The sequence below is a fragment of the Enhydra lutris genome, unplaced genomic scaffold, assembly GCF_002288905.1.
Source record: "Enhydra lutris kenyoni isolate GAN:26980312 unplaced genomic scaffold, ASM228890v2 scaffoldscaffold25, whole genome shotgun sequence".
NCBI classification, from domain to species: Eukaryota; Metazoa; Chordata; class Mammalia; order Carnivora; family Mustelidae; genus Enhydra; species Enhydra lutris.
This window is the reverse complement of record NW_019154109.1, coordinates 2,229,360-2,253,902: the sequence shown is the minus strand read 5'-3', so window position 1 is coordinate 2,253,902 and position 24,543 is coordinate 2,229,360. Positions and strand designations below refer to the sequence as shown.

The 24,543-nt window shown below is 35.6% G+C and overlaps 1 protein-coding gene across 1 annotated transcript; it reads left to right on the top strand.

Moving 5' to 3' along the window:
* The first annotated feature begins 4,361 nt into the window (after positions 1-4,361).
* On the top strand, positions 4,362-24,382 carry LOC111151163 (ATPase H+ transporting V1 subunit G3). The gene is made up of 3 exons (XM_022508959.1): positions 4,362-4,443; positions 16,729-16,829; positions 24,176-24,382. The coding sequence occupies exons 1-3, from the start codon at positions 4,362-4,364 to the stop codon at positions 24,347-24,349; spliced, it is 357 nt and encodes a 118-aa protein (XP_022364667.1). The 3' UTR covers positions 24,350-24,382.
* Positions 24,383-24,543: the final 161 nt, after the last annotated feature.

Sequence of the window (24,543 nt, the reverse complement as noted above, 5' to 3'; positions counted from 1 at the left end):
TGTTCCTGACCTTAGCGGAAAAGCTCTCAGTTTTTCTCCATTGAGGATGCTATTTGCAGTGGGTTTTTCATAGATGGCTTTGATAATATTGAGGTATGTGCCCTCTATCCCTACACTTTGAAAAGTTTTGATCAGGAAGGGATGCTCACTGTACTGATTTTTACACTTCCTTTTTACAAAGTTACTATGAGTGATATATCCATTTCTCTACTTCATCTGAAAAGTCAAATCTTATCTACTTCTTGGAATTTTTATAAAAATATATAGCAAATGACACTACAGACAAAGGTCTGATATCCAAGATCTATAAATAACTCAAATTCAACACTCAAAAAAACAGATAATCACATCGAAAAATGGGCAAAAGACATGAGTAGACACTTCTCCAAAGAAGAAATACAAATGGCTAATAGACACATGAAAAAAATGTTCATCATTAACCATCAGAGAGATTCAAATCCAAACCACATTGAGATAGCACCTTACGCCAGTTAGAATAGCCAAAATTAACAAGACAGTAAACAAGTGTTGGAGATGATGTGGAGAAAGGAGAACCCTCTTACACTGTTGGTGGGAATGCAAGTTGGTGCAGTCACTTTGGAAAACAAGTGTGGAGATTCTTTAAGAAATTAAAAATAGAACTACCCTATTACCCTGCAATTGCACTACTGGGTATTTACCCCAAAGATACAGATGTAGTGAAAAGAAGGGCCTCTGTACCACAATGTTCATAGCGGCAATGGCCACAGTCGCCAAATTGTGGAAAGAGCCAAGAGGCCCTTCAACAGATGAAAGGTTAAAGAAGATATGGTTCACGTATACAGTGGAATATTATGTCTCCATCAGAAAGGATGAATACCCAACTTTTGTTCCAAAATGGACGAGACCGGAGGAGATTATGCTGAGTGAAATAAATCAAGCAGAGAGAGTCAAATATCATATGGTTTCACTTACTTGTGGAGCATAAGGAATAACATGGAGGACATTGGGAGAAGGAGAGGAGAAGAGAGTTGGCAGAAATCAGAGGGGGAGATGAACTACGAGAGACTGTGGACTCTGAGAAACAAACCGAGGGTTTTGGAGGGGAGGGGGATAGGGGTTGGGTGAGCCTGGTGGTGGGTATTAAGGAGGGCACGTATTGCATGGAGCACTAGGTGTGATGCATAAACAATGAATCTTGGAACACGGAAATAATAAGATGAAGTTTAAAAAAAATATATATATAGCTAAGTATTCAATTTATCATTGAAAATAATAGTCAATAATATGAAATAACACTATATAATGTAATAAATAATATAAAGAATAAGTAATAGTATCAGTAAATTGTGTTTCTTATATGGTTATTCATTGAAATCATCAATGCTAATATTTTATTAACATAGAAACCAAAAATGATTTATATCAATCAAATTAAAGAAAAATCTATTATTTGGGTTAATTTGTAAGTATAAGTGTAAAAGAAAAAAGTAGAATACAATAAAACATAAGACCAGAGCAATTGGTCTTAAATAAATAGGATAGAAAGAACTCTAGTTGCTTAACATGAGCATTCCTGAGGAGGAATCTTCAACAGCCATGATCTCCATTAAGCCAAATCTCACTTTGTTTTGATCTTTTTATCATCAATTGTTTGAGCATCTGGCATTTTCATTGACCCACATTTGCCATTTTTTTTTTGGAAGAAAAGGCCAAAGGTATTCCTTTGTTTCCGTTTATCTTTTTCATCAAGAAAAAAGAAATATGGAAAGACATATTTCCTGGGAAAAAAACGCATTGTGCATCAGGAAGATGACACACATTGAGGTCAGTTATGATCTTGGGCTTCTCACTGATATTTTCCGAGCCACAGCTTCTTGACCATTAGTCCTGTTTATTTCACAGAAGGCCTGTCTCTTTATGGATAGAGTCAATGTGATATGTGATAACAAAACCCTGTCTAGTGCTATCGTGAGAATTGAGAGAGTTACTGTATGGAAATATGCAGTATAAATTGTTTACAATTAGACCCAATTTTGAAATACAGTTGATATTTTATTAGTGAATAGAAAAAGAAATGCTTGTCCACTGGTACCTCAATGCTACAAAATATTAAAAACACAACTCAAAATCTAGGTTATTAGCAGATAAATCTTTTCAAAATATGATTATCCTTAAAGTGTAAGTTTTATAAATAAAAAGTCACATCAGGCATTAGCTTTGACCTAAAAAAATGGAATAACTCAGTTACAGTAAGTTAATATGATATAGGAATAATATAATAATAATAATATAGTAAATAAATATAAAAATAACCCATTACATATATGATAAAGTCCAAATTCCACTGTTAGGCATCTGGCTCTATCTACCATTATACTACCCACTTCTCCCTAACTTTACCTTCTCATTTGTTTGGCAATTTAGATCCTAAGCTTCTTTTCAGCATGGTATTGTCTCTATGGAAGACCTGGTAATATAATTGCAAATGGATACAAGTATAGATCTATTTTGACTTTTATTTTTTCCTCACCCAGAGCCCTAAGATGAGTAGCTTCATTGCCATTTTTTCTTTATGAGTTGTCTTTTCCATCCCTCCTTTTCACTGGGAGGGTAATCCTCTGTGGGTCAGGGAAAACAATCCATTCTAACTCCCTATTTTGAGTTATGCCCAAAATCTATCTCCTAGGTAGAGACTTCTCTCAGATATTCCACTTTGCATCTTTTTGGCAAGCAAGATCATGCAATGTCCGGTCTATATTTTTGTGCCAAGAGAAGACCTTTCCATTAAATAAAAGAAGAAAAAAACCTTCTGCCATAAAATTTAAAATCATGTGTTTTGATCTTAAGGAGAGAATGATTAAAATTTTCTGCCATTGATATGTTCACTGAATGTTGCAGATATTTAGAAAGAGTCTATCAACACGTGAAAAAAATGCTCAACATCACTCGGCATCAGGAAAATACAAATCAAAACCACAATGAGATACCATCTCACACCAGTCAGAATGGCTAAGATTAATGTATCTTGCCATTAATATCCTTGCCAACATCTGTTGGCAGAGCTTGTTACCAGAGCTTGTTCACATATCTGTTTATCCCAATTAGACTGATTATTGTAATTATGCAATAAAAAGTAAATTTTATAAATTGATTAAATACGATGAGAAAAGAAAGAAAGGTATCCCTGTGAAAAAGAGCTGTTCTTTTCAGAAAGATTTGCTAAAGATGGCGTGCACATAACATTGTGCTACAAGCATGGATGATGGGATAACTCTAAACTTAGGGGAAAGTTAACATTAAAGCCTTAACAGATTTAGCTCTTAGATTGTTTTACAACTGTCTTGAAATCAATACACCTATTGAAAGAAATTCGACCTGGTGTTTATAGGTGAGGCAATTGAAGTGTAGTGAATAGAAGAAATAATATGTGAAATTCAAATTTGCAGACCATCTCAGGGGGAAAAAAAAAAAGCTTTGACCATAAGTCAAAAGATTAGCTTTTCATTTCACATAACAATTTTTGATACATATAAAATCATATTTTATGATTCTCCGCTATGATCAACATTCTCATTTGTCCTAATCACTACTGGATTGAATCAAATCAAGCAAGATGGATTTCACTGTACTATCTTAGGACAATATCCAGTATAAGCACTGAGTAATATGAAATGCATGTTTAGATTATTTTAATTTAACCTCAAAACCTACAGTTATAATTTCCTCTCATGTTGATTCTGTCACCACACTAAGATCTCCCTGGAACACTAGCATACAACATTACTAAAAAAGCAACACAGTGCCCCAAACAAATCTTTTCATTCCTATCATCCAAGGCCTACAGAAAGAAAAGAGTAGATTCCTAGCTTATCTTCTGTGCACAAAGCCAAAAAGCCTCCTTCCTAGCGAAAGGTTAATAAAACTTGTCCTAAGCAATTAATTGAATCTCTAGGGAAAAAACTAACTAACTAACTAAAACCAGAACTATATGGATAAGGAACAAAAAAAGGTTTTGCAACTTGAAAGAAAAATTTAGTAAACAAATCAATATTTCCTGGAAGAAGAAGGAAGATAATCTTACAAAACCTATCTTACTCATTTTTTATTTATTTCTCCTATTTTGTAGTGAAGATCCAGTTGGCTGAAAGGACAGGTTTTCAGCTTCCTCATTTTGACTTAACTTGTTTTTCTGGATTCCACCCTTGGGCTCTCCTTGGGGCCCAGCAATTTAGCCCAGTGAGACCATTTTGAAACAAACACCCATGTTTAGAACTCACCGTTGACACAACAACCTGAGTTATGTGGTGATTTCTAAAAGGATAAATAAATCCACCACTTTCCAGCTTTCACAGAAGCCACCTAACTTGAAGCAGGCTGCCATGACCAGCCAGTCTCAGGGGATCCACCAGCTCCTTCAGGCAGAAAAAAGAGCCAAGGACAAGCTAGAGGAAGCCAAGAAGAGTAAGTCTCCATTCTGTCTGACCTATGAGAAATTTGTTACAAAATGGATAAGGTGGGGGCAGTGAAATAATATTCACCTTTAGCAGCAGGCAGACTCTGGTTCAAACCCTGGCTCCACTATAATCCCTCAGAATCCTTTGGCCAATTCATTGAAACTACCCAGTCATATGTCCCTATGGCCATAGCGGGAACGAAATCCTCTAACTCAGAGCCTATGAAGAGGTCATGTGCTAAATGAAATGATAATGGACATTGAAATTACAGGAAGATATGACCTTAAGTCTTGTCTCTGCAACTTCCTTAATGTTGCCACGCCTCAGTTTCTCAATATTGTGAAATGATTAAGAGATAGACAACTTCCAGAATGAATCTACTTACTAGTGAGAGAACTTGAGCAAGTTACTTACCCTCTGTACACATCGGTTTCTGTTTCTGTAAAATTGTGACAACAGTTAATAGCTCTTTCTCATCCCTCTTAATAATATTTTCATTTTATTCTCATTTTCTAACATTCTTTTTACTTAGCCATACATCTATATATTAGCACAGAATGTTCTCAGTAAATGTTAACCCCCTTCCTACTCCCTTTGATATTCACAACTATGTGAATGAGATGTTACTATTATTTCCATTTTATGTATATAGAGACTAAAGCTCATTGTTTGCCAGAGTTCATATTTTAAAAATAGAAAACACACACAGGCACCACACTTAATCCTTATCTTATTTACTACTCCTTGCAAAAATTCTTACTGCAAAGACAAAAGGTGACACTTAGATAAATTATGCAGCTTGCCCAAGGTCACACAGAGGGTAAAGGTTATAGACAAGATATGGACAGAGTCTGATTTCTAAGCAAAGATCTTAACTGTACTACGCAATATTTACATAATTTTTATTATGAATAAACTAACATATTGTAGATTAACAACTCAAATTCAGGTTCCCTGGGGCAAGACCTATGATTTCATATCACATCATTACTTAATCTATAACAATTTGTGTCATTTACCCTCTCCCTAATTATATGTCTTGCATCAGCAATTCGATTAAAACTTCAACAAGACATGGGGCCATGTTTTTAAAATGTTGCTTATATGATTCTTTGGATGAATATAGTGACAGGAATAGAGTAGGTAGCGACAAAAGTTTGTTGAAATAGATCGAATGAGACTTGTGAACAGTACATTATAATGCAATAGAGGAAACCAGGAGAGAAGCAGCATTCAATCCATGGTCCATTTTTGACCACAGGTAAAATCATGTTTATTTCCTAAGTTGATTTCCTGAGTAGTCAGCAATGTAGACACCAACAACAGCAAAAGGAAGACTCCATGTGGAAGGAACTAGAAGAGAAAAAGAAGAAATTAAGACAAACTTTATCTACTTTTCCATTTCTTTATCTACAACATACCATGCAAATGACTGCAAAATGGTATGAATGTAATTTGATAGAAAACAAAGCAGTCTTGGACCTGCTAGTTAAAGCAGTATAGATAACGTCCTTATCTTTTATTCAAATTTCTTTAACCACATTTAAAACTTCCAGAACAGAAGTTCAACTTATTTTAAGATGTTTTAATTATGTTACCTTTGCTTCCTTATTATGGAAGTAACATAATTACATATTGGGCACATTAATCAATATTATCGTACAATCCAGATGGTTTTTACCAATAGTGTGCTTTTTCTCAAAGCTGTTAGAGAAGAAAGGATTTGTGAATTATGCAAGTTGTTTGGAAGAGAGGACCGTCAAAACTATCTAGACTCAGATTTATATTTCTGTGTATGTCATTTAACATCTCTGAGTTTCACTCTTCTTTTTTTAATAGAAATAGAAGATATATATGATATATATAAATATCAGATATAAAAAATATATAAAATATACATAAAAGCTATATGTTTATCAGATATAGATATAGATATATACGTGTATATATATATCAAACTTGTTTTCCTTTCCACTAGTGAATATGTTGTTCTTGGACAATTTTTCCTCAGAAGTCCATATTGGTCAGTGTTAGAAAATATGTATTGTCTTATTTTTATACAAAACATTCATTTTTTTGCCAGTAACTTAAAGCCCTTTTGTGCTTTGTCCCTTGGTCTTCAGTCATAAATATTCAAACAAATATTCAATGAGTCATAGTAAATACCCAGGCCTTAAAAACATTTTGGAAGATATTTTTACAAATGTTATTTCCACAACCAACCTCTACCCTCGGTTTTACAGAGAAGGTCGGTCTGTCCCCTTTGCCACAGAAAGCACAGGCTTTGAGAACAGTTTTTACCAGTTAGAAGCTATTTTCTTACACAGCTATCAGCAGGTAGCAGTTTGTGGCTACAACTTCAATTATCGTACGCATCATACTTACTTCTTAAGCATTCTGCAGTGAAATAAAATACTACCTTTTTTGCCTGGTATTTTGCAACTTCTATCATTTCACTAGTTTTGTAAGTTATTTATTTAATTTAGTAAGTATTTATTGAATGCCTACTCTTACCGGGCCACTTTGGTATAGACACTAATGAGTAGCGTGGACTCTTCCTTCAGCAGTGCTCATGAGATAAATGCATTAAACGAGGACAAAAAGGAGAAAGGAATAATGATGTAAGAATACAGATAACCATCGTTTTTATAAATCTGCATATTTCACCTTTTTTTTCCCCATAAAGCAATTCATTTGAAAAATCCAACGTATGAAGGCCAACCAGTTTCAGATGGTGAACACCATCATGGGAAGTCTGTGATCACTTTCTCTGTCTTAATTCCATTTATTTGAAAGCATCTCAGAAATTTGCATATAGAGTCTCCGCTAGAGAGGACTCCTGAATATATATCTAAAAGAAAGAAAAAGAAAGAGAGGGAAAGAGAGAGGGAAGGACACGGGGGTGGGGGGGTTGGGGGAGAAACCAACAATTCACATGTTAATCATTTTAGAAAAATGCAAGATTAATAAGGTGGTATATTTATATATTATGCCACAAAAATATTAATATATTTCATTAAATAGGACTGCCTCAGATCTCAGTGAAGTTGTTACCTAATACAATATAGGGTATAAATGTTTTGCCTTAAGGGATATAGATAAGGGTTTATAGACCTGATATACCAGGAATTCTCCAGAAGGCTGTAGGTCTGTGGAAATGAAATATACAACTCCCTACTCTCAAAACACTTGCCAGCCATGCTGTGGCTGGTGTGGGGTGGGGAGACATTGTGAACAGACTTGAAAAGTTGGGATGCGAGGCAACAGAGTAGAAAAAACATTGGCTTTTTCTTATGTTTCTGTGTATAAGTCATTTAGCATCTCTGAGATTTGCTCTTTTTTTTTAAATAGAAATATAAGATATATATGATATATTTAAATATCAAGGTTATACATATGGTCATGATGTTTTGAGGATCAGAACACTATATACATAGTGCAGAGTGCAATTGAAAAAATCATTTTTATTTTTAACTAACATAATATGTATATTCATATATTACTATAAGTTGTAAAAATAAAGAAATGGAATAAAAGGACAGGATAAACCAGTTTCATTTCTTTTTACAACTGCCTCCAGTTCTGGGTCAGCTTTTCCTCTAATGAGGGAGACTTGAACTACTTCTAGTAGGTGGCTGCTAAAACTCAGATATCTGTCTCTGTTCACTGATTACAGATAAGATTATATTTGTTAGTTTCTTTTTAAAGATTTTATTTATTTATTTGAGAGAGAAAGAACAAGCAGGGAAGAGTGACAGGGAGAGAGAGAAGACTCCCTGCTAAGCAGGGAGTCTGACTTGAGGCTCCATCCCAGGACCCTGAGATCATGACCTGAGCCAAAGGCAGACACTTAACTGACTGAGCCACTCAGGTGCCCTAATTATAATTATTAGTTAAGACAAAAAAATCTTTTATGTGCAAAGTAGCCTTGCTGTTTGGTTAAATTTAGATGGAATCACAGTAGGTTGGCACTATTTTAAACCATCTTATTTGAAGTTAACACCTTTTGCCTTAAAAATTGTTCATTAATTAAAACATAAAAGTGAGTATATTGGTCCAAGACGAGTTACATTTTTATAGCTGAACGTCAGACCTGACCTGGAGCTCCAGGCGTGGGGAACTGAGCAGCTCCCATCAGACTTCGATTAGAAAGTCAAGATATCATCATCAATACGAGGAACAGAGACTTGTATTTCTCTGAAATACATGGCGTTTTTATTTGTAATTACGACTTTTTTATGAGATCAGTATTTATTCCATTTACACCCATTGCAGACTTGGAAAACTCTACAGCTCTTATGAAATGCCCAAATGCACATGACTCTACATCACATAAAGAACGAATTCTTTCTGAAGGTGAACATAGCCGTTCTCACTAATAAACACTCAATCTGTCTACTTTGGCAACTACTGAAAACAGTGTTTGTGTTTAACTCAAAATTACAACTTGCATGACAGGATATAGATCAAAAGATGTGATAAACAATGTAAATGTTCAAATCTGAATATGAGAAAAACTGAACAAGCAGGTATATTTAAAATGTACTAAAATGTTCTAAAAGCAATAGACAATCTTAATAAAAGTAAAGGACATACCCAGAATTTTCTACCAAGATAGAACACGGTCAGTGCTCACTTCCTAGAGCTGCTAGGCCTGGTCGCAAATCCAGGTTTGCCTCCTACTAGCTGGGTGAGTTGGCCAGATTACCTTCTTACCTCACTGTGACTCAGTTTCCTAGTCTCAGAATGGAGATAACAGTATCTGCCTCATGGAGTGTGATAATTCCCTGAGTTAATACCTATAAAAGACTTAAACCACCACCTGGCACATAGCAGGTGCTCAATAAATGTTAGCTATGGATTTTCTTCTACTACCTAGTAAAAAGATTCTACTGAAAAGTACAGCAAAATAATAGAATCCTGCTGATCTGTTAAACATGGTCTTCTAGGAGGACCTCATTGAACTATACACAAATGCAAAATAAATTCCTAAGACAACATTTTGATGATCTACTTTGATAATACATCAGCTAATACAGTAATGCAGATTCATTTTTGTGGGTGTATAGAATGCCAGCCAGTATTTTTTAAATCAGGTTAATTGCCTATTTGTTTCCAAATATACAGATATTCCAAATTATTTAAACAAACACCTTGATTTAATAAATTCTTCTCTATGTATGTGAATGCTTCGGTTCATGAAGACATGACTTTTAATAAACTAATAAAATAGAAGTTGCTGTATTAGAATTTCATGGCCCTGTCTTGGGGGTTTTGTGGGCCTGTAAATTTTTTCTCTTTCTTTACAGTCCACAGACTAATGGGGTATTTGTAAGTATATTGGACTTTCATTTCTTCAAGTGGGTCATATTAAAAAATACCCACTGAACAGTTTCATCTAGTAATAGCATTTGATTATATCCAATCCAGGATCTATACAAAACTACGTATGATTTTTTTTTTTTTTAATGAGGAAAATAAAAGTACAAAGAATGGCAAAGGAAACACCAAGAAAACAAAGATATGAAATGAGAGGTTAGGGTCAGCAGGGAAACTCTATACCAGTCACAGGCCCCAAAAGAGCGGTTGCTTCATTGTTTTCCTGGTGACATTACTTTTTCCAATGTTTGTATCAGGTGTGCAAAATAATAACATTCTTTGAACCACGTTGGTATTATCATAATATTAACAAACCCCAAAGCCCAGAAAAGCTGTTGTCGTTTCTCTTCTGCATAGTATAACAGAATCAAAACAATTATTAGTCACAGATAGAAATCTCCAAACATTCCCAAAGTGTCCTTTGTTTTCCTACCAAGTCAAGGTAGCCTCTATCCTGTCGATGTATATTATTGTCAGGTGACTTATTCATTTGGATACCTACTCTTCCCACCATACTCCCATATCTGGCTTTGCTTTCCAATGCTCAACTGACATCATTGTTGTCTGGTTCTCATTGAGCCTTTGTATTGGTTTCCTACAGCTTCTGTAACAATTACCACATACAGGATGGCTTAAAACAATGGATGCATATTATCTCACAGTTCTGCAGGCCAGAAGTCCAAATGCATGGTGTTGGCAGAGCTGGTCCCTTCTGGAGGCACTAAGGGGTAATCTGTCTCATGCCTCTGTCCTAGCCTCTGGGGACTGTCAGCAAGTCTTGGCATTCCTGAGTTTGCAGCTGCATCATTCCAATCTTTGCCTTTGTAATTACAACCGTCTTCCTTCGGTGTCTTTCCTATGCCTCCATGACTCTATGGCAAATCTCCCACTCCTATAAGGACAGCAGTTATCAGCTGTAGGCTCCATCTTAAATCAGTGTGACCTCATCTAACTTGATTACATCTGCAAACACTTAATTTCTAAATAAGGTCACATTCACAGGTACCCAGGGTAAGGATTTAAACATATCCTTTTGAAGGACACAGTTCAACTCACAGCATCTTCTAACTGTCAAATCCACTTGACTATCTTGAGCCTTTATCTTCTTTGTTCCCCTTTTTAAATGAAAAACTCAGAGGTTTCCTGTATTCCCTGTGTTTACATTTTTTATTCCATTTTCTCCCGAACCCACTTTTTTCCTTTTTTTATTTGAATGTAGTTAACATACCATGTTACATTAGTTTCATATGCACAGTTTAGTGATTCAATATTTCTATATGTTATGCTGTGCTCACCATGAGTATAGCTACCGTCTGTCACCATATAATGCTATTACAATATCATTGACTATATTCTTTATGCTGTGCCTTTTATTCTTGTGATGTATTCATTCCAGAACTGAAAGCCTGTATCTCCCATTTCCTCTTCACCCATTTTGCTCATCCACCCACCCTTTTTCCCTCTGGCAACCACCATTTTGTTCTCTCTACTTGTGGGTCTAATTCTCCTTTTCGCTTATTTATTCATTTGTGGTTTTTTTATATTCCATATATGAGTGAAATCATATGGTATTTGTCTTTCTCAGTCTTACTGATTTCACTTAGCATAATATCCTCTTTAATCAGACTTTTATCCCTACAATTCCACCAAAGCTCCCTTTGCCAAGACCACAAACATTGCTAACCCATTTTTTAATTAAATGTCTCAGTCACAACTGGAACCCTCTTTTATCTTTGAAACTCTTCCTTCATCTGACTTTGGGACACCACTTTCACGGTTGGCTTCTTGTCATCTTTCCAGTCTCTAAAGTTGGGCTCCCAATTGAGACCTGTTTTTTTCTCTATCTGGAGATACTTCCTATGTGATCCCATCTAATCCCATGGTTCTAAACACCAGCTGTATGAATGATGATTCCAGACCTCATTGCTTCCTCACTCTCCAAATTCATGTAAACATCAGTTTTCTCACCATTGTCACTAGATGTTTAATAGGCATCTCAGTTAAACTGCATTCTTGACCCTACTCCCAAAATAAAATGTTGGATCACCATTGCCTTGTCTCTCATATTTATCCATGGACTCTGCCTTCAAAGTATATCTAACTTCTTACCAACTCTTCTGCTACTTCACTATTTCCAGCAATCATTAACACTTATCTGAACTATTGCAACAGATTTCAAAGTGGTCTTCCTATTTCTCCCTTGCCCCTACAATCTATTCTCACCACACCAGCCAAAGAAATCCTTTTAAATCTTATATAGTATCACAGTACACCTTTGCTAAAAACCCTTCATGAATTCAGCATCTTAAGAAACAAAAGCTGTATCATGCCCCAGGAGCAGTTTGTGACCTGGTCCCACTACTACCGCTCTGATATCATCTCCTAACATTCATTCATCTCAATCATTTTGTTCCAGGCATGACAGCATTTTTGCTGTTTCTTGAGCATGTCACATACCCAGGGTATTTACATCTGTTGTTGCCTCTGCTAGGAATGCTCTTGCCCTTTAGATATTTGCGTGGCTAATTGTCTTATTCCTTCAGGTCTCTATTCATATATCACTTCATCCAAAAGACACTACCTACCTAAATTAACACCCGCCAACTCTCTATCCCATAGGCTCTTTCTTCCTTCTTCTTGGTACTTACTATCTCTACCATATCATCCACTACCTGTTTTCTATCTCCCCTTCACGTGTTCAGAATACAAGCTCCTTGAGAATAGAAAGTTTGTCTGTTTATGGTTTTCACTGCTGTATTTATAGATCTAGAAACAGTGTGCAGCACATAGAGGATGTTTGATAACATTGGTTATTTAAATTTCTCTTTTTTCCGTTCTCTGTAGCATTTGACCCTGTGGCCACATCCTTCTTGAATGTTTGTTTGGTTTCCCCTACTTCTCTGACCACTAATTCTCAGGCTTTTCCTGAGGGTCCTCTTCCTTTTCTCATATATGGAATGGTGGCATGCACCCAGATTAAGACCTTCATTCTCTTTTCTCTTCATTCTGTACATACTCCTTTGGTTTCAGTCCAAATCCCATTGCTATGACAAGCACCCATACAATCCCAGATAACTGACATGCAGATCTTTGTCTCCATTTCAAAACTTGCTTCTGGATCCAAACTTGTCTGTCCAGATGCCCTCAATACCTCCACTTGGATGTCCTTAGGGAAGCCTACAGAGACTTTTCTAGTTAACAGCCTGAGGACTGTTCCTCAAACTCACATTATATTTCTTGTCTTCGTTCCTAACAAAAGGTCCCCAGAAACTGGACTTGTTTTCCTAACAATGATTAAAAAGTCAAATAGCTGTTCTTTGTCAAACATTTTATTTATATTTTTTTCCTAAGACATATCATGATTCATTCCAGCAGATTGTTAAATCTGTTTTATAGATGAGAAAACTCAGGCTCAGACACACGAACTTGCTCAAGTTTGCAAGGCTTTTAATATCTTATTTTAGTTGTGCTTAGTGTATAATTTCAGTTCTCTTCTGAAATGATAAATGAAATCTCATCTTCCTCATCACAAAACGATTCCAGAATCAATTTAACCATCCAGTCAACAGAACAGGGTTTTCTGTGTCTCAAAAGCTCATTGCATTTGGGATACTCAATTCACTTGGCCACAAACCCAGGAAGAGTCCATACCTGAGCATTTACTGCCCACCACACTCCCACATACAGCTGAGTTTTAATCTGCCCAAATAGATTTTTTCATTCTTTTCCCACAAATCCCCTGGACCTCAAAGATCTTTCCCTCTCTTTCCTTCCCACAAAATTTCCTGTAAAATATCTCAATAAGGGCATGTTGAATGTAAGACATATTTGCATGACAAGCCGCATGTTTAGAAATGAATAGGGTTATTAAGGTGCAGTGTTTACAAAGAATGTCCAAAAGTATCTTAGAAAGGGTCACTGTGCCTTGTTCTTTTTTTTTTTTTTTTTTCCATTCAGCTCAATCATTCCTTCCTCAGAAGTTCTTCCCCGATGTCCCTTGGCAGCCTGCTCTGACCCACACTCTACGTATCTGTGTTCTGTTGTTTGTATTTTTTACTTACTTTAATAACATAAGACATAACATGACTATTGGGGTGAATGGCAAGCACAAATTGTCTAGAACTTAAGTATACTAACTTCCATAAATTTGAGGGTTTTTAACTGCCATGGAAGAAACAGAATCAAAATATATGTTCCATTTTTCATAATTTATTATATGTATTCTTCACAATTTTATGTATTTTATATTTTCCTCTTGGATGCCGGTGTGTCATGCACACATTTCCAAATTACACTGTATTTATGCCAGCTGGAGGCAAGGATCATATCATATGCATTTCTCTACACTCTGTGTATAGCTGTATGCAGAACATATAGTAGGCGTTTGATAAACATTGAGTGAATAATGGATGGACAAATCAAAACCATCCCTTCCTGGACCACTCTGGAGCTTAGTAGTATTTAAAATCTGCTTTAGTTGTATTTAAAATCATCGTGCATAAGGTAATCACATTTTCTAAACCAAACATTAGACCATTTGGTCTCATAAGCACATATGACCTTGTAGGAATTTTGGGACCAAACATTTGATTGTCCTATTTAAAATCTGGGCTGTCCCATAGGGTCACCCCTATATTTGGTACAGAAAGTATTAAGAAATAAGAATATAAACCTAAATGCCACTTGAGTCACAGCAGCCATATATTTAATGCTTAAGAAGAAAGAGGTATAATATTAAAATTTGGAAATCTTCATACCGAGACAGAGAAGCAACCCAGAGATTGATAAGAGTTGATTTGATGCATGCATTTTAATTCACCTCGAGTGAAACAGCAGGCTTTAGGCTCCAGTTTCTTCCACTGGATTAAATCAGGTGTAGCATATGCAGGCTCTCACACAGCGGCAGCTGCTGAGTCTGTCCAGAAATTGGCTGTGCCAGCAGCTATTTCCCTGTGGCTCTCCTATTTAATTGAATGAGAATCAGCAGGTGACTGGTGCCATGACGGGGGAATCACAGACACACTCTGAGCATGTCACTGTGTGATGGAGCTAATATACAGCCTTCTAAGTGGGGCACTGGATTCTGCTCAGGGAAGGCGCACACACAGAATTTTCCTACTATTATTATCATTATTATTATTATTTTAATGTACTAGAGTTGTGACTTTGAAACCAATATTTTTACATTTTATGTAATTAACATGGAGAGTAGTGATGTCTCATGTAATTTATAAAGTGATTATGTATCTTCCAACCTATTATTACTAAGAAAATGTTAATACACCTTACGTATATTTCTGTCCTAATGTTAATGACAAGCAGTGATAAGAAAGAGAACTGGGGATCGAGGAAGAGTTTCCTCTCCCAAAATATTGTGTATTTGTTCTGTGAATAGTACGTGCTTGGTTGCCACAGAATGGTTAGAAATGTGGAGAATGAAGGCATCTGTATATATAAAATGATAATGAGCATTCATTCAGTAGGAAAAAGGTAAGCATTGCTGTTAATGTTCCATTAAGCCTCAAACATCAGAAGAGCACTAATTTTCATCATACCTTGGATTTTTTATGGAGTAAAGGCAAAGCTAACTATCTGATCTGAATGAGGTTTACTCGGTTCTATTCAAGGACAAGAGGCATTAAAAGAGACCCATGTCAATTTATAACTCAGTGAATCTATCTTCATAGAATAAATGGAATATATAGACAGCAACTAGCAAAGCAACTCATGCTTAGCAGGGAGAGAAATTTAGAAACCATTTACACTCAAATGTTACAAAGATGTATAAAAATAAAGTCATATAAAAACATGTATGTGGATGACAGAAGTTTATGTTAAGATTTTCTTTTCTGCTATTTAATGAGAACACTTATTTAGTTCAAAGTCTACACAAAATAACAGTTGACAAAAATTATAAACAAAAGCTTGAGACATTATCAGAGAATGTTAAATAAGCAAAAGAATGGAAGCATTTAAGTGAAATTAGAAGACAAGAGATTCAGATAAAAAAATGTTAATACAGTTCGGAGTTTCTTTAAAGTTTTAATGATCACAAAGCATTAAGACCTAACCCCCTGAAGGTGGTGGGTGCTGGGGGCATAGTAACAATTAATATTAGCCTGTAAGCCCCCAAATTTACTCAGGTTGTCAAAAAAAGTCATGTGCTTAGTTAATGATCCCCACAGCATTGTGTTTGTCTGAAACTTTCATCTACATTGCTGTCTGCTGGCTTAAGGCTTACACCTTTGCTCTTAATAAAAGAAAGAGAGCTATTTAACTAAATCTCCTAACCATTAAAAACAATTGGTTTTACGGCGACTTTCAAGTCCCCCTCAGAGAAAGCTACTACGAAAAAAAAAAAAAATACCCACTTTGATGTGCTGTGGGGCTTAATCAGACATTCTAGAGTCAACAAATGCTAAGAAAAAAAAAAATCTCAATAAAATGCTTTAAAAAATTGTAAGTCAGTTTGATAGAGTCTGAGTTGCATGTTTGTAGTGCTTTTGGAGATCTGCCAGTGCTAAATAGGATCCAGTTGGTGGGGACTGAAGGATTCCTGGCAACAAATCAGGACAGAAAATCTGACCAAATAATGTCTTTCCGAATAGCTGACAGCTAAAATCTGTTCTCTGGCTGTTACTGATGTGAGTAAATGGGCAGATATTTTATTTAAACACATAAGTGTGAAAGAAAGTTGTCATTTCCATATTCTGGAAAATCCAATCGGAAAAAACAAGGTATTTTTCAATATTGTTTTTTAATGAAGTTTGCCAGTTTTAGGAAAATATATCAAGAACATAAGGTAGACGTCACTGATTTTTTTCTTCTTAGAAATCAAGTTTGAAATTCCATGTCTATTTAAAAAACAAAACAAAACAAAAACCATTCCTTCTATGCCATTGTCCGTATTCAGGAAAGGAGAAGCGACTGAAGCAAGCTAAAGAAGAAGCTATGGCAGAAGTTGACCAGTACAGAATGCAGAGAGAGAAGGCGTTCAGACTGAAACAGTCTAAGGTAAACAAGAAAGGAAACGCAGCTTCTTTTTAATGCGGCAGAGATTATAATACATTAATATTCAAAAGGTATAATTCAGAATATCAAGGGGGGGAAATACACTGGATTGAGCAGATGCAGTTCAACTAGCTTGAACATCAAACTAAATCTTACACATTCTAGAATTACTGATTTTACGCTTTCACTTTCAAGGCTTTTTGATTTAACATAGAAAGTGTCAATCAATAGTTAATATCTATTATATGCTGCCCATTAAAAACTGTGTTTTCAAATATTCAAATTGAAGGGCCTGGTTGAGTATTATTTCTACCACAGATTATTGACTAACACATTTTATTAAGAAAAACACTTCACAAAGTGTATTTTTTTGTCTATCGACATTCACCACTACAATCAATAAAAAGAGTTGTACATCGTTACAGAATGAGTTTGTTAATCCACATCTACTTTGGTGAATTCAAGATTTACAAATAACTAAAGTAGATACTGTTGCATATTGCTGAAAAGTCTCCTGGTTTGTTTGTTTTTTTTTAATTTCCTCTTTAACAGTCTGGCTTCATTCAACAAATCTTTCATGAAAATATTTTTAAAAGGGTTTTTCCTCCACTAACATTTTCCAAATATCTACAGTTTACAGTAAAAAAAAAACAAATAAATAAGCACATGATATTTTCAGAACCAACATCCTCCCTTCTGTGTTGCAACATGGAGTAAAAAAAAATTATTAAATTCCATGTGTTACAAACTAAAGTTTATATGGTACGGTTTTTTTTTTTTTTTTCTTTAGTAGGAACATAAATAAAGGCTGACACTGCAAGATGAACTACAAGCACTTTGGAAATCCCCTTATTTACAACTTTTATTTTAGTGGGAGTGGATGTGAGACTCATAGAGGATCAGGTAAATTGAATCTCATGGTAGGAAAAACTTTTCCAGTGACCTCCTTCTTTTTTCTTTTTTCTCAATATTTTTTTTGGGGGGGGAGATTTCATTTATTTATTTGACATAGAGAGAGAGAGAGAGAGCATGAGCATGGGAGGGGCAGAGAGAGAGGGAGAAGCCAACACCCTGCTGAGCAGGGAGCCCATGTGGGTCTCTATCCCAGGACGGTGGGATCATGACCTGAGCCAAAAGCAGAAGCATAACTAACTGAGCCACCCAGGTGCCACCAGTGGGCTCTTTCTTAACATAAAAAGTCCTTCCTAGAATAAAGTGGACCATCAGCTAAAATAAGTTCTTCTTATCAATATTTTTAAAAAGGCATCATAAAATCCGAAGTCTATACATGTGTATACAACCCTCCGTAATTGGCCCTTGGCTGTCTCTCTAACTTGTCAGTTCTAAAAATGTCATGCACTTACATTTTACTGTGAACCACAGATATTTTTTAAATGATAGTGTAGGGAAAAGCATTTCTTTATGTTTTTATGAAAAATTTATTGAAAGAAGCCAGTCAATTGAAAAAGAAATCATAAGGAAATAGGAGAACATTTTCCAGCAAGCAAGGTGCAATAATATCTACTAGAGTCATTTGTAACATTTTCTATTACCTTTGTCTCTGTTCAATTTTAGCCATATCTGCCTTCCCGTTCTTCCCCAGACTGAACGCGCCACCGCCAATGGCACCTTTACACATGTTTATTTCCTCCCTGGAATCATCTTCTTTCAGACATTTTCATCCTTCTTTGATCTCTGTTCATTTGTTAACTCCTCTTTCTGATCACCTTATTTAAAATTGTGTCTCTCATTCAAAAAAGAAATTCCCCATTATAGTCATATCAGGTTTCATAACTAGATACATTGTAAATTCACATTTTTTATTGCCTATCTTTTCTTCTGAACTATAACACCAAAATGGCAGGTTCTATGTTATGCTCTCTGTTACTTTCCCCAATGATAAAATAGTGCCTGCTCCATAGTAAGCACACAATAAATATTCACTGGGAGAATGGGTAACCAACATTTCTTCTGTGCCTTTATCTTTCCTGTTGAGTCCCATCATGACCCATGACATGTTGGGACCTGAGATAATAGTCATCCTTAATGCCGACCAGCATTTATTATTCCAGGAAGAATATTTCTGATGTACTTATTTCTATTTTTAAGTAATCACAAGACTGACTGTAATTTTAGAAAGTAGTTGGGTTAAATCTCTTGAAATATTATATCTCCAGAAAGATCTCATAAGATGTAAATCTGGTTCAGGATATTTGTTCTCTGCTTTGGAAAATAATTAAAACTCCTCATTGCTGTCATAATTAGAGCTCGAAGCCAATTTTCCAGCTAGTTGATCAAAAGCTCACATAGAAAGTTTAACAGGTTTAGGCCTCCGCTAGTTCAAGCATATTGTAAAACCATTAGCACAAGATATTCGTTCCTTGGCATGACCTCCATATGTCAGACATATTGCTATTCCAGTTAAATCTCATCATCATTAACCCAGGGCAAGTAGGAGGTCTGGGAGGAGACCCAAGAAGCCAGTTTCCTGCCTGCTGTGGGTGAGACGCCTCGATGTCATTTTTTTTAGTTGCGTCTTTTAGCTCTTGTCAATGTATGTGTTGTTTCAATTCCCCTGATATATCAACAGAAAGAGGTATCCCAGTGTGGGTTGTTTATCAACAAATATTGTTTTATTAAAGATTTATTTATCCCTTGCTTGTCATTGCTACCGGATATAATTTCTTCTCCAAAAGAAGATATTACATGGCTAAAAGGAAATCTGGACTACAGTGGAAACATGAAATTTCTTATTAACGCAAGTAGAAGTTAGATGGCCCATGAATCTAACCAGAAAACATGAAAACAGTTTCCTGGGGCATATTGAAGACTTTTGTATCTTTCATCTTTCCTCCTGAATTCATTTTGTTTTCTTCAAACAACCGTAGATTGAGAATGCAAAACTGTGTTTTGCTTATAATAGTGGGACCCAAAAATCTCTGCTTTCCCCTTAAAAAAGAAAAAAAAAGTTGTATTTATTCTATTTGAGAGAGAGAGTGAGAGTGTGAGTGGGGTGAGGGAAAGAAGGAAAGAATCTCCAATCAGACTCTCCACGGAGTCCAGAGAGCAACGCAGGGGCTCAATCCAACAACTCACAAGATCATGACCTGAGCTGAAACCAAGAGGCAGATGTTTGACCAACTGAGTCACCCAAGCACACCTCTCTGTTTTCTCTCAAACAGGAACATTTGAAAAATTTGTAAAAAAACTTACTGAATGTTGAAAGATTTCACAAACACCATCAGTCATTTAGCTGTGAATCTAATAAGCATCAATCTCAATATTGAAGTTTTGAAAATTAACAGGAAGAAGTCCTTAAAGGGAGTCCTTTGATGAAGTGTACCACCACATGTCACACAATTATCAACTTTTAATTTATATAGTGTGCCAAACATTCAGATAGCAGACTTCTGCCAACAAGAGCAGCAGAGTGTAGGTAATAAGCTCTCTGTAATGTGTTCTCTGTAATACGTTCTCTGATCATTCTATTCAGTTCAACAAATATGCACTGAGCATCTACTATGCTCTAAGCAGTGTTAGAGACACTTACAATACATCACTGGACAAGGCAATTGATCTTTTGTGGAGCTTATATTCATTCCTTTACTCTCCTGGATGACTTAAATCCACACTGTCTGCATATATAAAGGTATGGAATGAGAAAGGCCATTTAAAATAGTATATGGGAGCGCCTGGGTGGCTCAGTGGGTTAAAGCCTCTGCCTTCGGCTCAGGTCATGATCCCAGGGTCCTGAGATCGAGTCCCGCATCGGGCTCTCTGCTCCCCGGGGAGCCTGCTTCCCTTCCTCTCTCTCTGCCTGCCTCTCTGCCTACCTGTGATCTCTGTCAAATAAATAAATAAAATTTTAAAAAGAGTCCTTTAAAAAAAATAAAATAATAAATAAATAAATAAAATAGTATATGGTACCAGAGGAGAGGTGGGTGGGTGAAGGGTGTTAAGTGTACATTTATCTTAATGAGCACTGAGTAATATATAGAATTGTTGAATCACTGTATTGTACACCTGAAACTAATATAACTATAGTTAACTAATATTAACTATACTGGAATTAAAATTTAAAATAAAGTAAAAAAAATAATAAAACAGTATATGGTTGGTTACTGGTAAAACAATTCAATATAGAACTATAGAAATTCAAATTACTGCACATCAAATAAACTCAAAATAATATTATATTTAACTTTTCAGGATGAGGCATGGACTATGGGCTACTTTTTAAGGGCATTCCAATGTTTCTGAAAGTATAAAATGGATTAAAAAGCACAAGGAACATAATCAGTGACAATTCATAAAAATCACCGACATTTACTGATCAGTTGCTCAGGGCTAAGCTCCTTGCTATGTAACATCTATACTATAATCCTTTCAGAAAAATCATCGTATTGTCTTAGAAAAGCACATGAAGAATACAACTAATAGTAGTAGCTACCATCTGTGTGTTAGACTCGTACTGTCAAAAATGGTGGGGGGCGCCTGGGTGGCTCAGTGGGTTAAGCCGCTGCCTTCAGCTCAGGTCATGATCTCAGGGTCCTGGGATCGAGTCCCACATCGGGCTCTCTGCTCAGCAAGAAGCCTGCTTCCTCCTCTCTCTCTCTCTCTCTGCCTGCCTCTCCGTCTACTTGTGATCTCTCTCTGTCAAATAAATAAATAAAATCTTTAAAAAAATAAAAAATGGTGGCCACTTCACCTATAGCTAAAAAACACTCATAATGTAGCTAGTCCATGCGTGGAGGAGATGGGTGGTATAACTGGGTGATGGGCATTAAGGAGGGCATGTGATGTAATGAGCACTGGGTGTTATATACAACTGATGAATCATGGAACTCTACCTCTGAAACTAATAATATACTGTATGTTAATTAATTGAATTTAAGTAAAATTAAATTAAATTTTTAAAAAATTTAGCTAGTTCCCATTAAAATGTTCTGTAAGTATAAAATATATACCAGATTACAAAACTTAGTATGAAAAACAGCAATGCAATAATTTTATAATGATGGTACATCAAAATAATAATATAAAAAATACATTAGGTTAAATAAAATATGTCATTAAAATCAATTTTGTCTTTTTTAAGTTAAATTAAAATTTTTTTAAAAGATTTTATTTATTTATTTGACAGAGATCACGAGTAGGCAGAGAGGCAGGCAGAGAGAGAGGAAGGGAAGCAGGCTCCCTGCTGAGCAAAAAGCCTGATGCGAGGCTCGATCCCAGGACCCTGGGATCATGACCTGAGCCAAAGGCAGAGGCTTAACCCACTGAGCCACCCAGACGCCCCAGTTAAATTAAATTTTTAATTAAAAAGTCACCTTTTTAATGTAACTCTGTAAAATTTAAAATTACTTCTATGGCTTGTTGGGACACCTGGGTGACTCAGTTGCTTAAGTGACTGACTTGATTGTGGCTCAGGCCATGATCTCAGGGTCATGAGATGGAGCCCCACTGTGGACTCCCTACTCAGCAGGGAGTCTGCTTGAGCTTCTCTCTCTCCTTCTGTTCCTCCCCCCACTTTTGCACTCTCTCTCTCAAATAAATAAATAAAATCTTTTTAAAAAATGTACATATATGGCTTGCTTTGTGAGTCATGTTACGTTTCTGTTGGACAATGCTGAAATAAAGAACCTAAATTGAAATGAACTTTTTCAAGGGCCTACAGAATAGTTCACTGATCTAACCTAATAACAGCTGTTTTTAACACTGTTCCAAAAAATTAGATAATAATTTTATAATAGTTTGTCTTATACATTTTTCAACACTAAAGAAGTTGGATTTAAGACTTTTTTTTTTTGAGTTTGGTAGACTCTCATGTAAGATAATGGGTTTAGAAGGAAAAATAGATTTTGGTAAAATAATTTTGGTAAGTAGTTCTCCTCCATTTTTAGACTTCTTCCTAGCAAGGGAAATTCAGTCCATATGTCTCTACTCCTTATATTCTCACTTATCAAAATGTTATTTTATAAAAGTTATTTGATGTCTTAGAAGCTAGTTTTCCTTAAGTGATTTTCTTTGAACTGGGAAGCCCTTATTGCATGGAGTATAAACAGAAAAGAACTTGAAACTGATGGCCTCAGTTGCATTTGATTTCAAGTGTAGGACCTAGAAAGATAATTCAAATTCTAGAATTTAAAATAGTCTTATGAGTCAATCATTAGCGTAGTCTCTTGGATTGAACTAAATGCATACCTCCTTTGTGTGTAAACACTCACAGAAGAGAAAAACAAACAAAAACCAGCTGTGTCACCTTAACAATGCTGTTTAAGAAAGGCTGAGTTTACAAAGGAGATAAATTAGGAGTTGACTGTTTGCTTAGCAAAGGATAACTTTACAAAGGGTTTCACTGCAGAATCCCTTTAAATTAGCAATTCCCCTGGTGAAATTTTATTTTGTTCAAATCTCTTGGAGATAATGGGAAATACTGGGAAATCCTGCTAGTGAGAGCAACCAGAAAGATTTATTAAAGTGCATCTAAAAATATAATGTAACTAAATGGACACGTATATCTTTTTTTTTTTTTTAGATTTTATTTATTTATTTATCAGAGAGAGAGAGCGAGAGAGAGAGCACAAGCAGGCAGAGAGGCAGGCAGAGGCAGAGAGAGAAGCAGGCTCCCCACTGAGCAAGGAACCCAATGTGGGACTCGATCCCATGACCCTGGTGGGATCATGACCTGAGCCGAAGGCAGCGGCTTAACCGAGCCACCCAGGTGCCCCTGGACATGTATACCTTAAGTTGAAATTCAATTTATATTAAAATTTTCAAAATTGTATCTGTTACCCAAAAAGAGATAACTATACATGCCAAAGTATTGTACTGGGCATGTTGTAGCTATATCTTCCTGAAAAACAACAATCAGTATATATTTTAAAAATTGGCAAACCAGTTATTTGCTCTTTAAAAATCAGCAGAATGGGTGAAATCATGTCTTTCAACTTTATTTTCCAGATTTTTAATTCAGAAAAGTAAACCACGGGGAAGATACAGGAACTGAATTGAACCTATTATAAATATGTGAAAAATGTAATACATGAAAAAACTTATGAGTGTGTTATAACGATTGTGAATGTGCCTTCAATTTGTACTGTGTGGAGACCAGCCTCAAAACAGAAGTAACTGACCATAGCTTTTCATTCTTTAGGAATGTTTATCTATCTCACTTATGGTAGTGGTGGTTGTATCCATTCTCTGAGAAAGTTCTGGAAAAATAACACGTAAGATGTACACCATAGAACAAGCATTAATAAATAACCCAAAACAAGTTTAACTAGTAAAACAGTTACACTTTAAAATGATACATAGTGTGGTGAATTCTCTCTGTTTTATTTTGTCAGATAATGGGCTCTCAAAGTAATCTCTCAGAAGAAGTAGAAGAGCAAACACAAGGGAAGATAAAAGAACTGAATGGAAGCTACAACAAATGCATGGAAAGTGTGTTGAAGCAACTTTTGAACACTGTTTGTGATGTGAAGCCAGAAATCCATGTAAACTACAGAGCCACCAACTAAATGGGCACCCTACTGTTCAATAAAAGCTATATGCATGCCACCTGGTTGCTTATGGTTATTAAGCTTATTAATGGGTTATATTTTATAATCCATATATTATAATATAATGGATTATTATAATCCCTATATAATATATAATATATAATCCATATGTTAAAATAGAATGGATTATATATTATAAAGCTTATTAATTA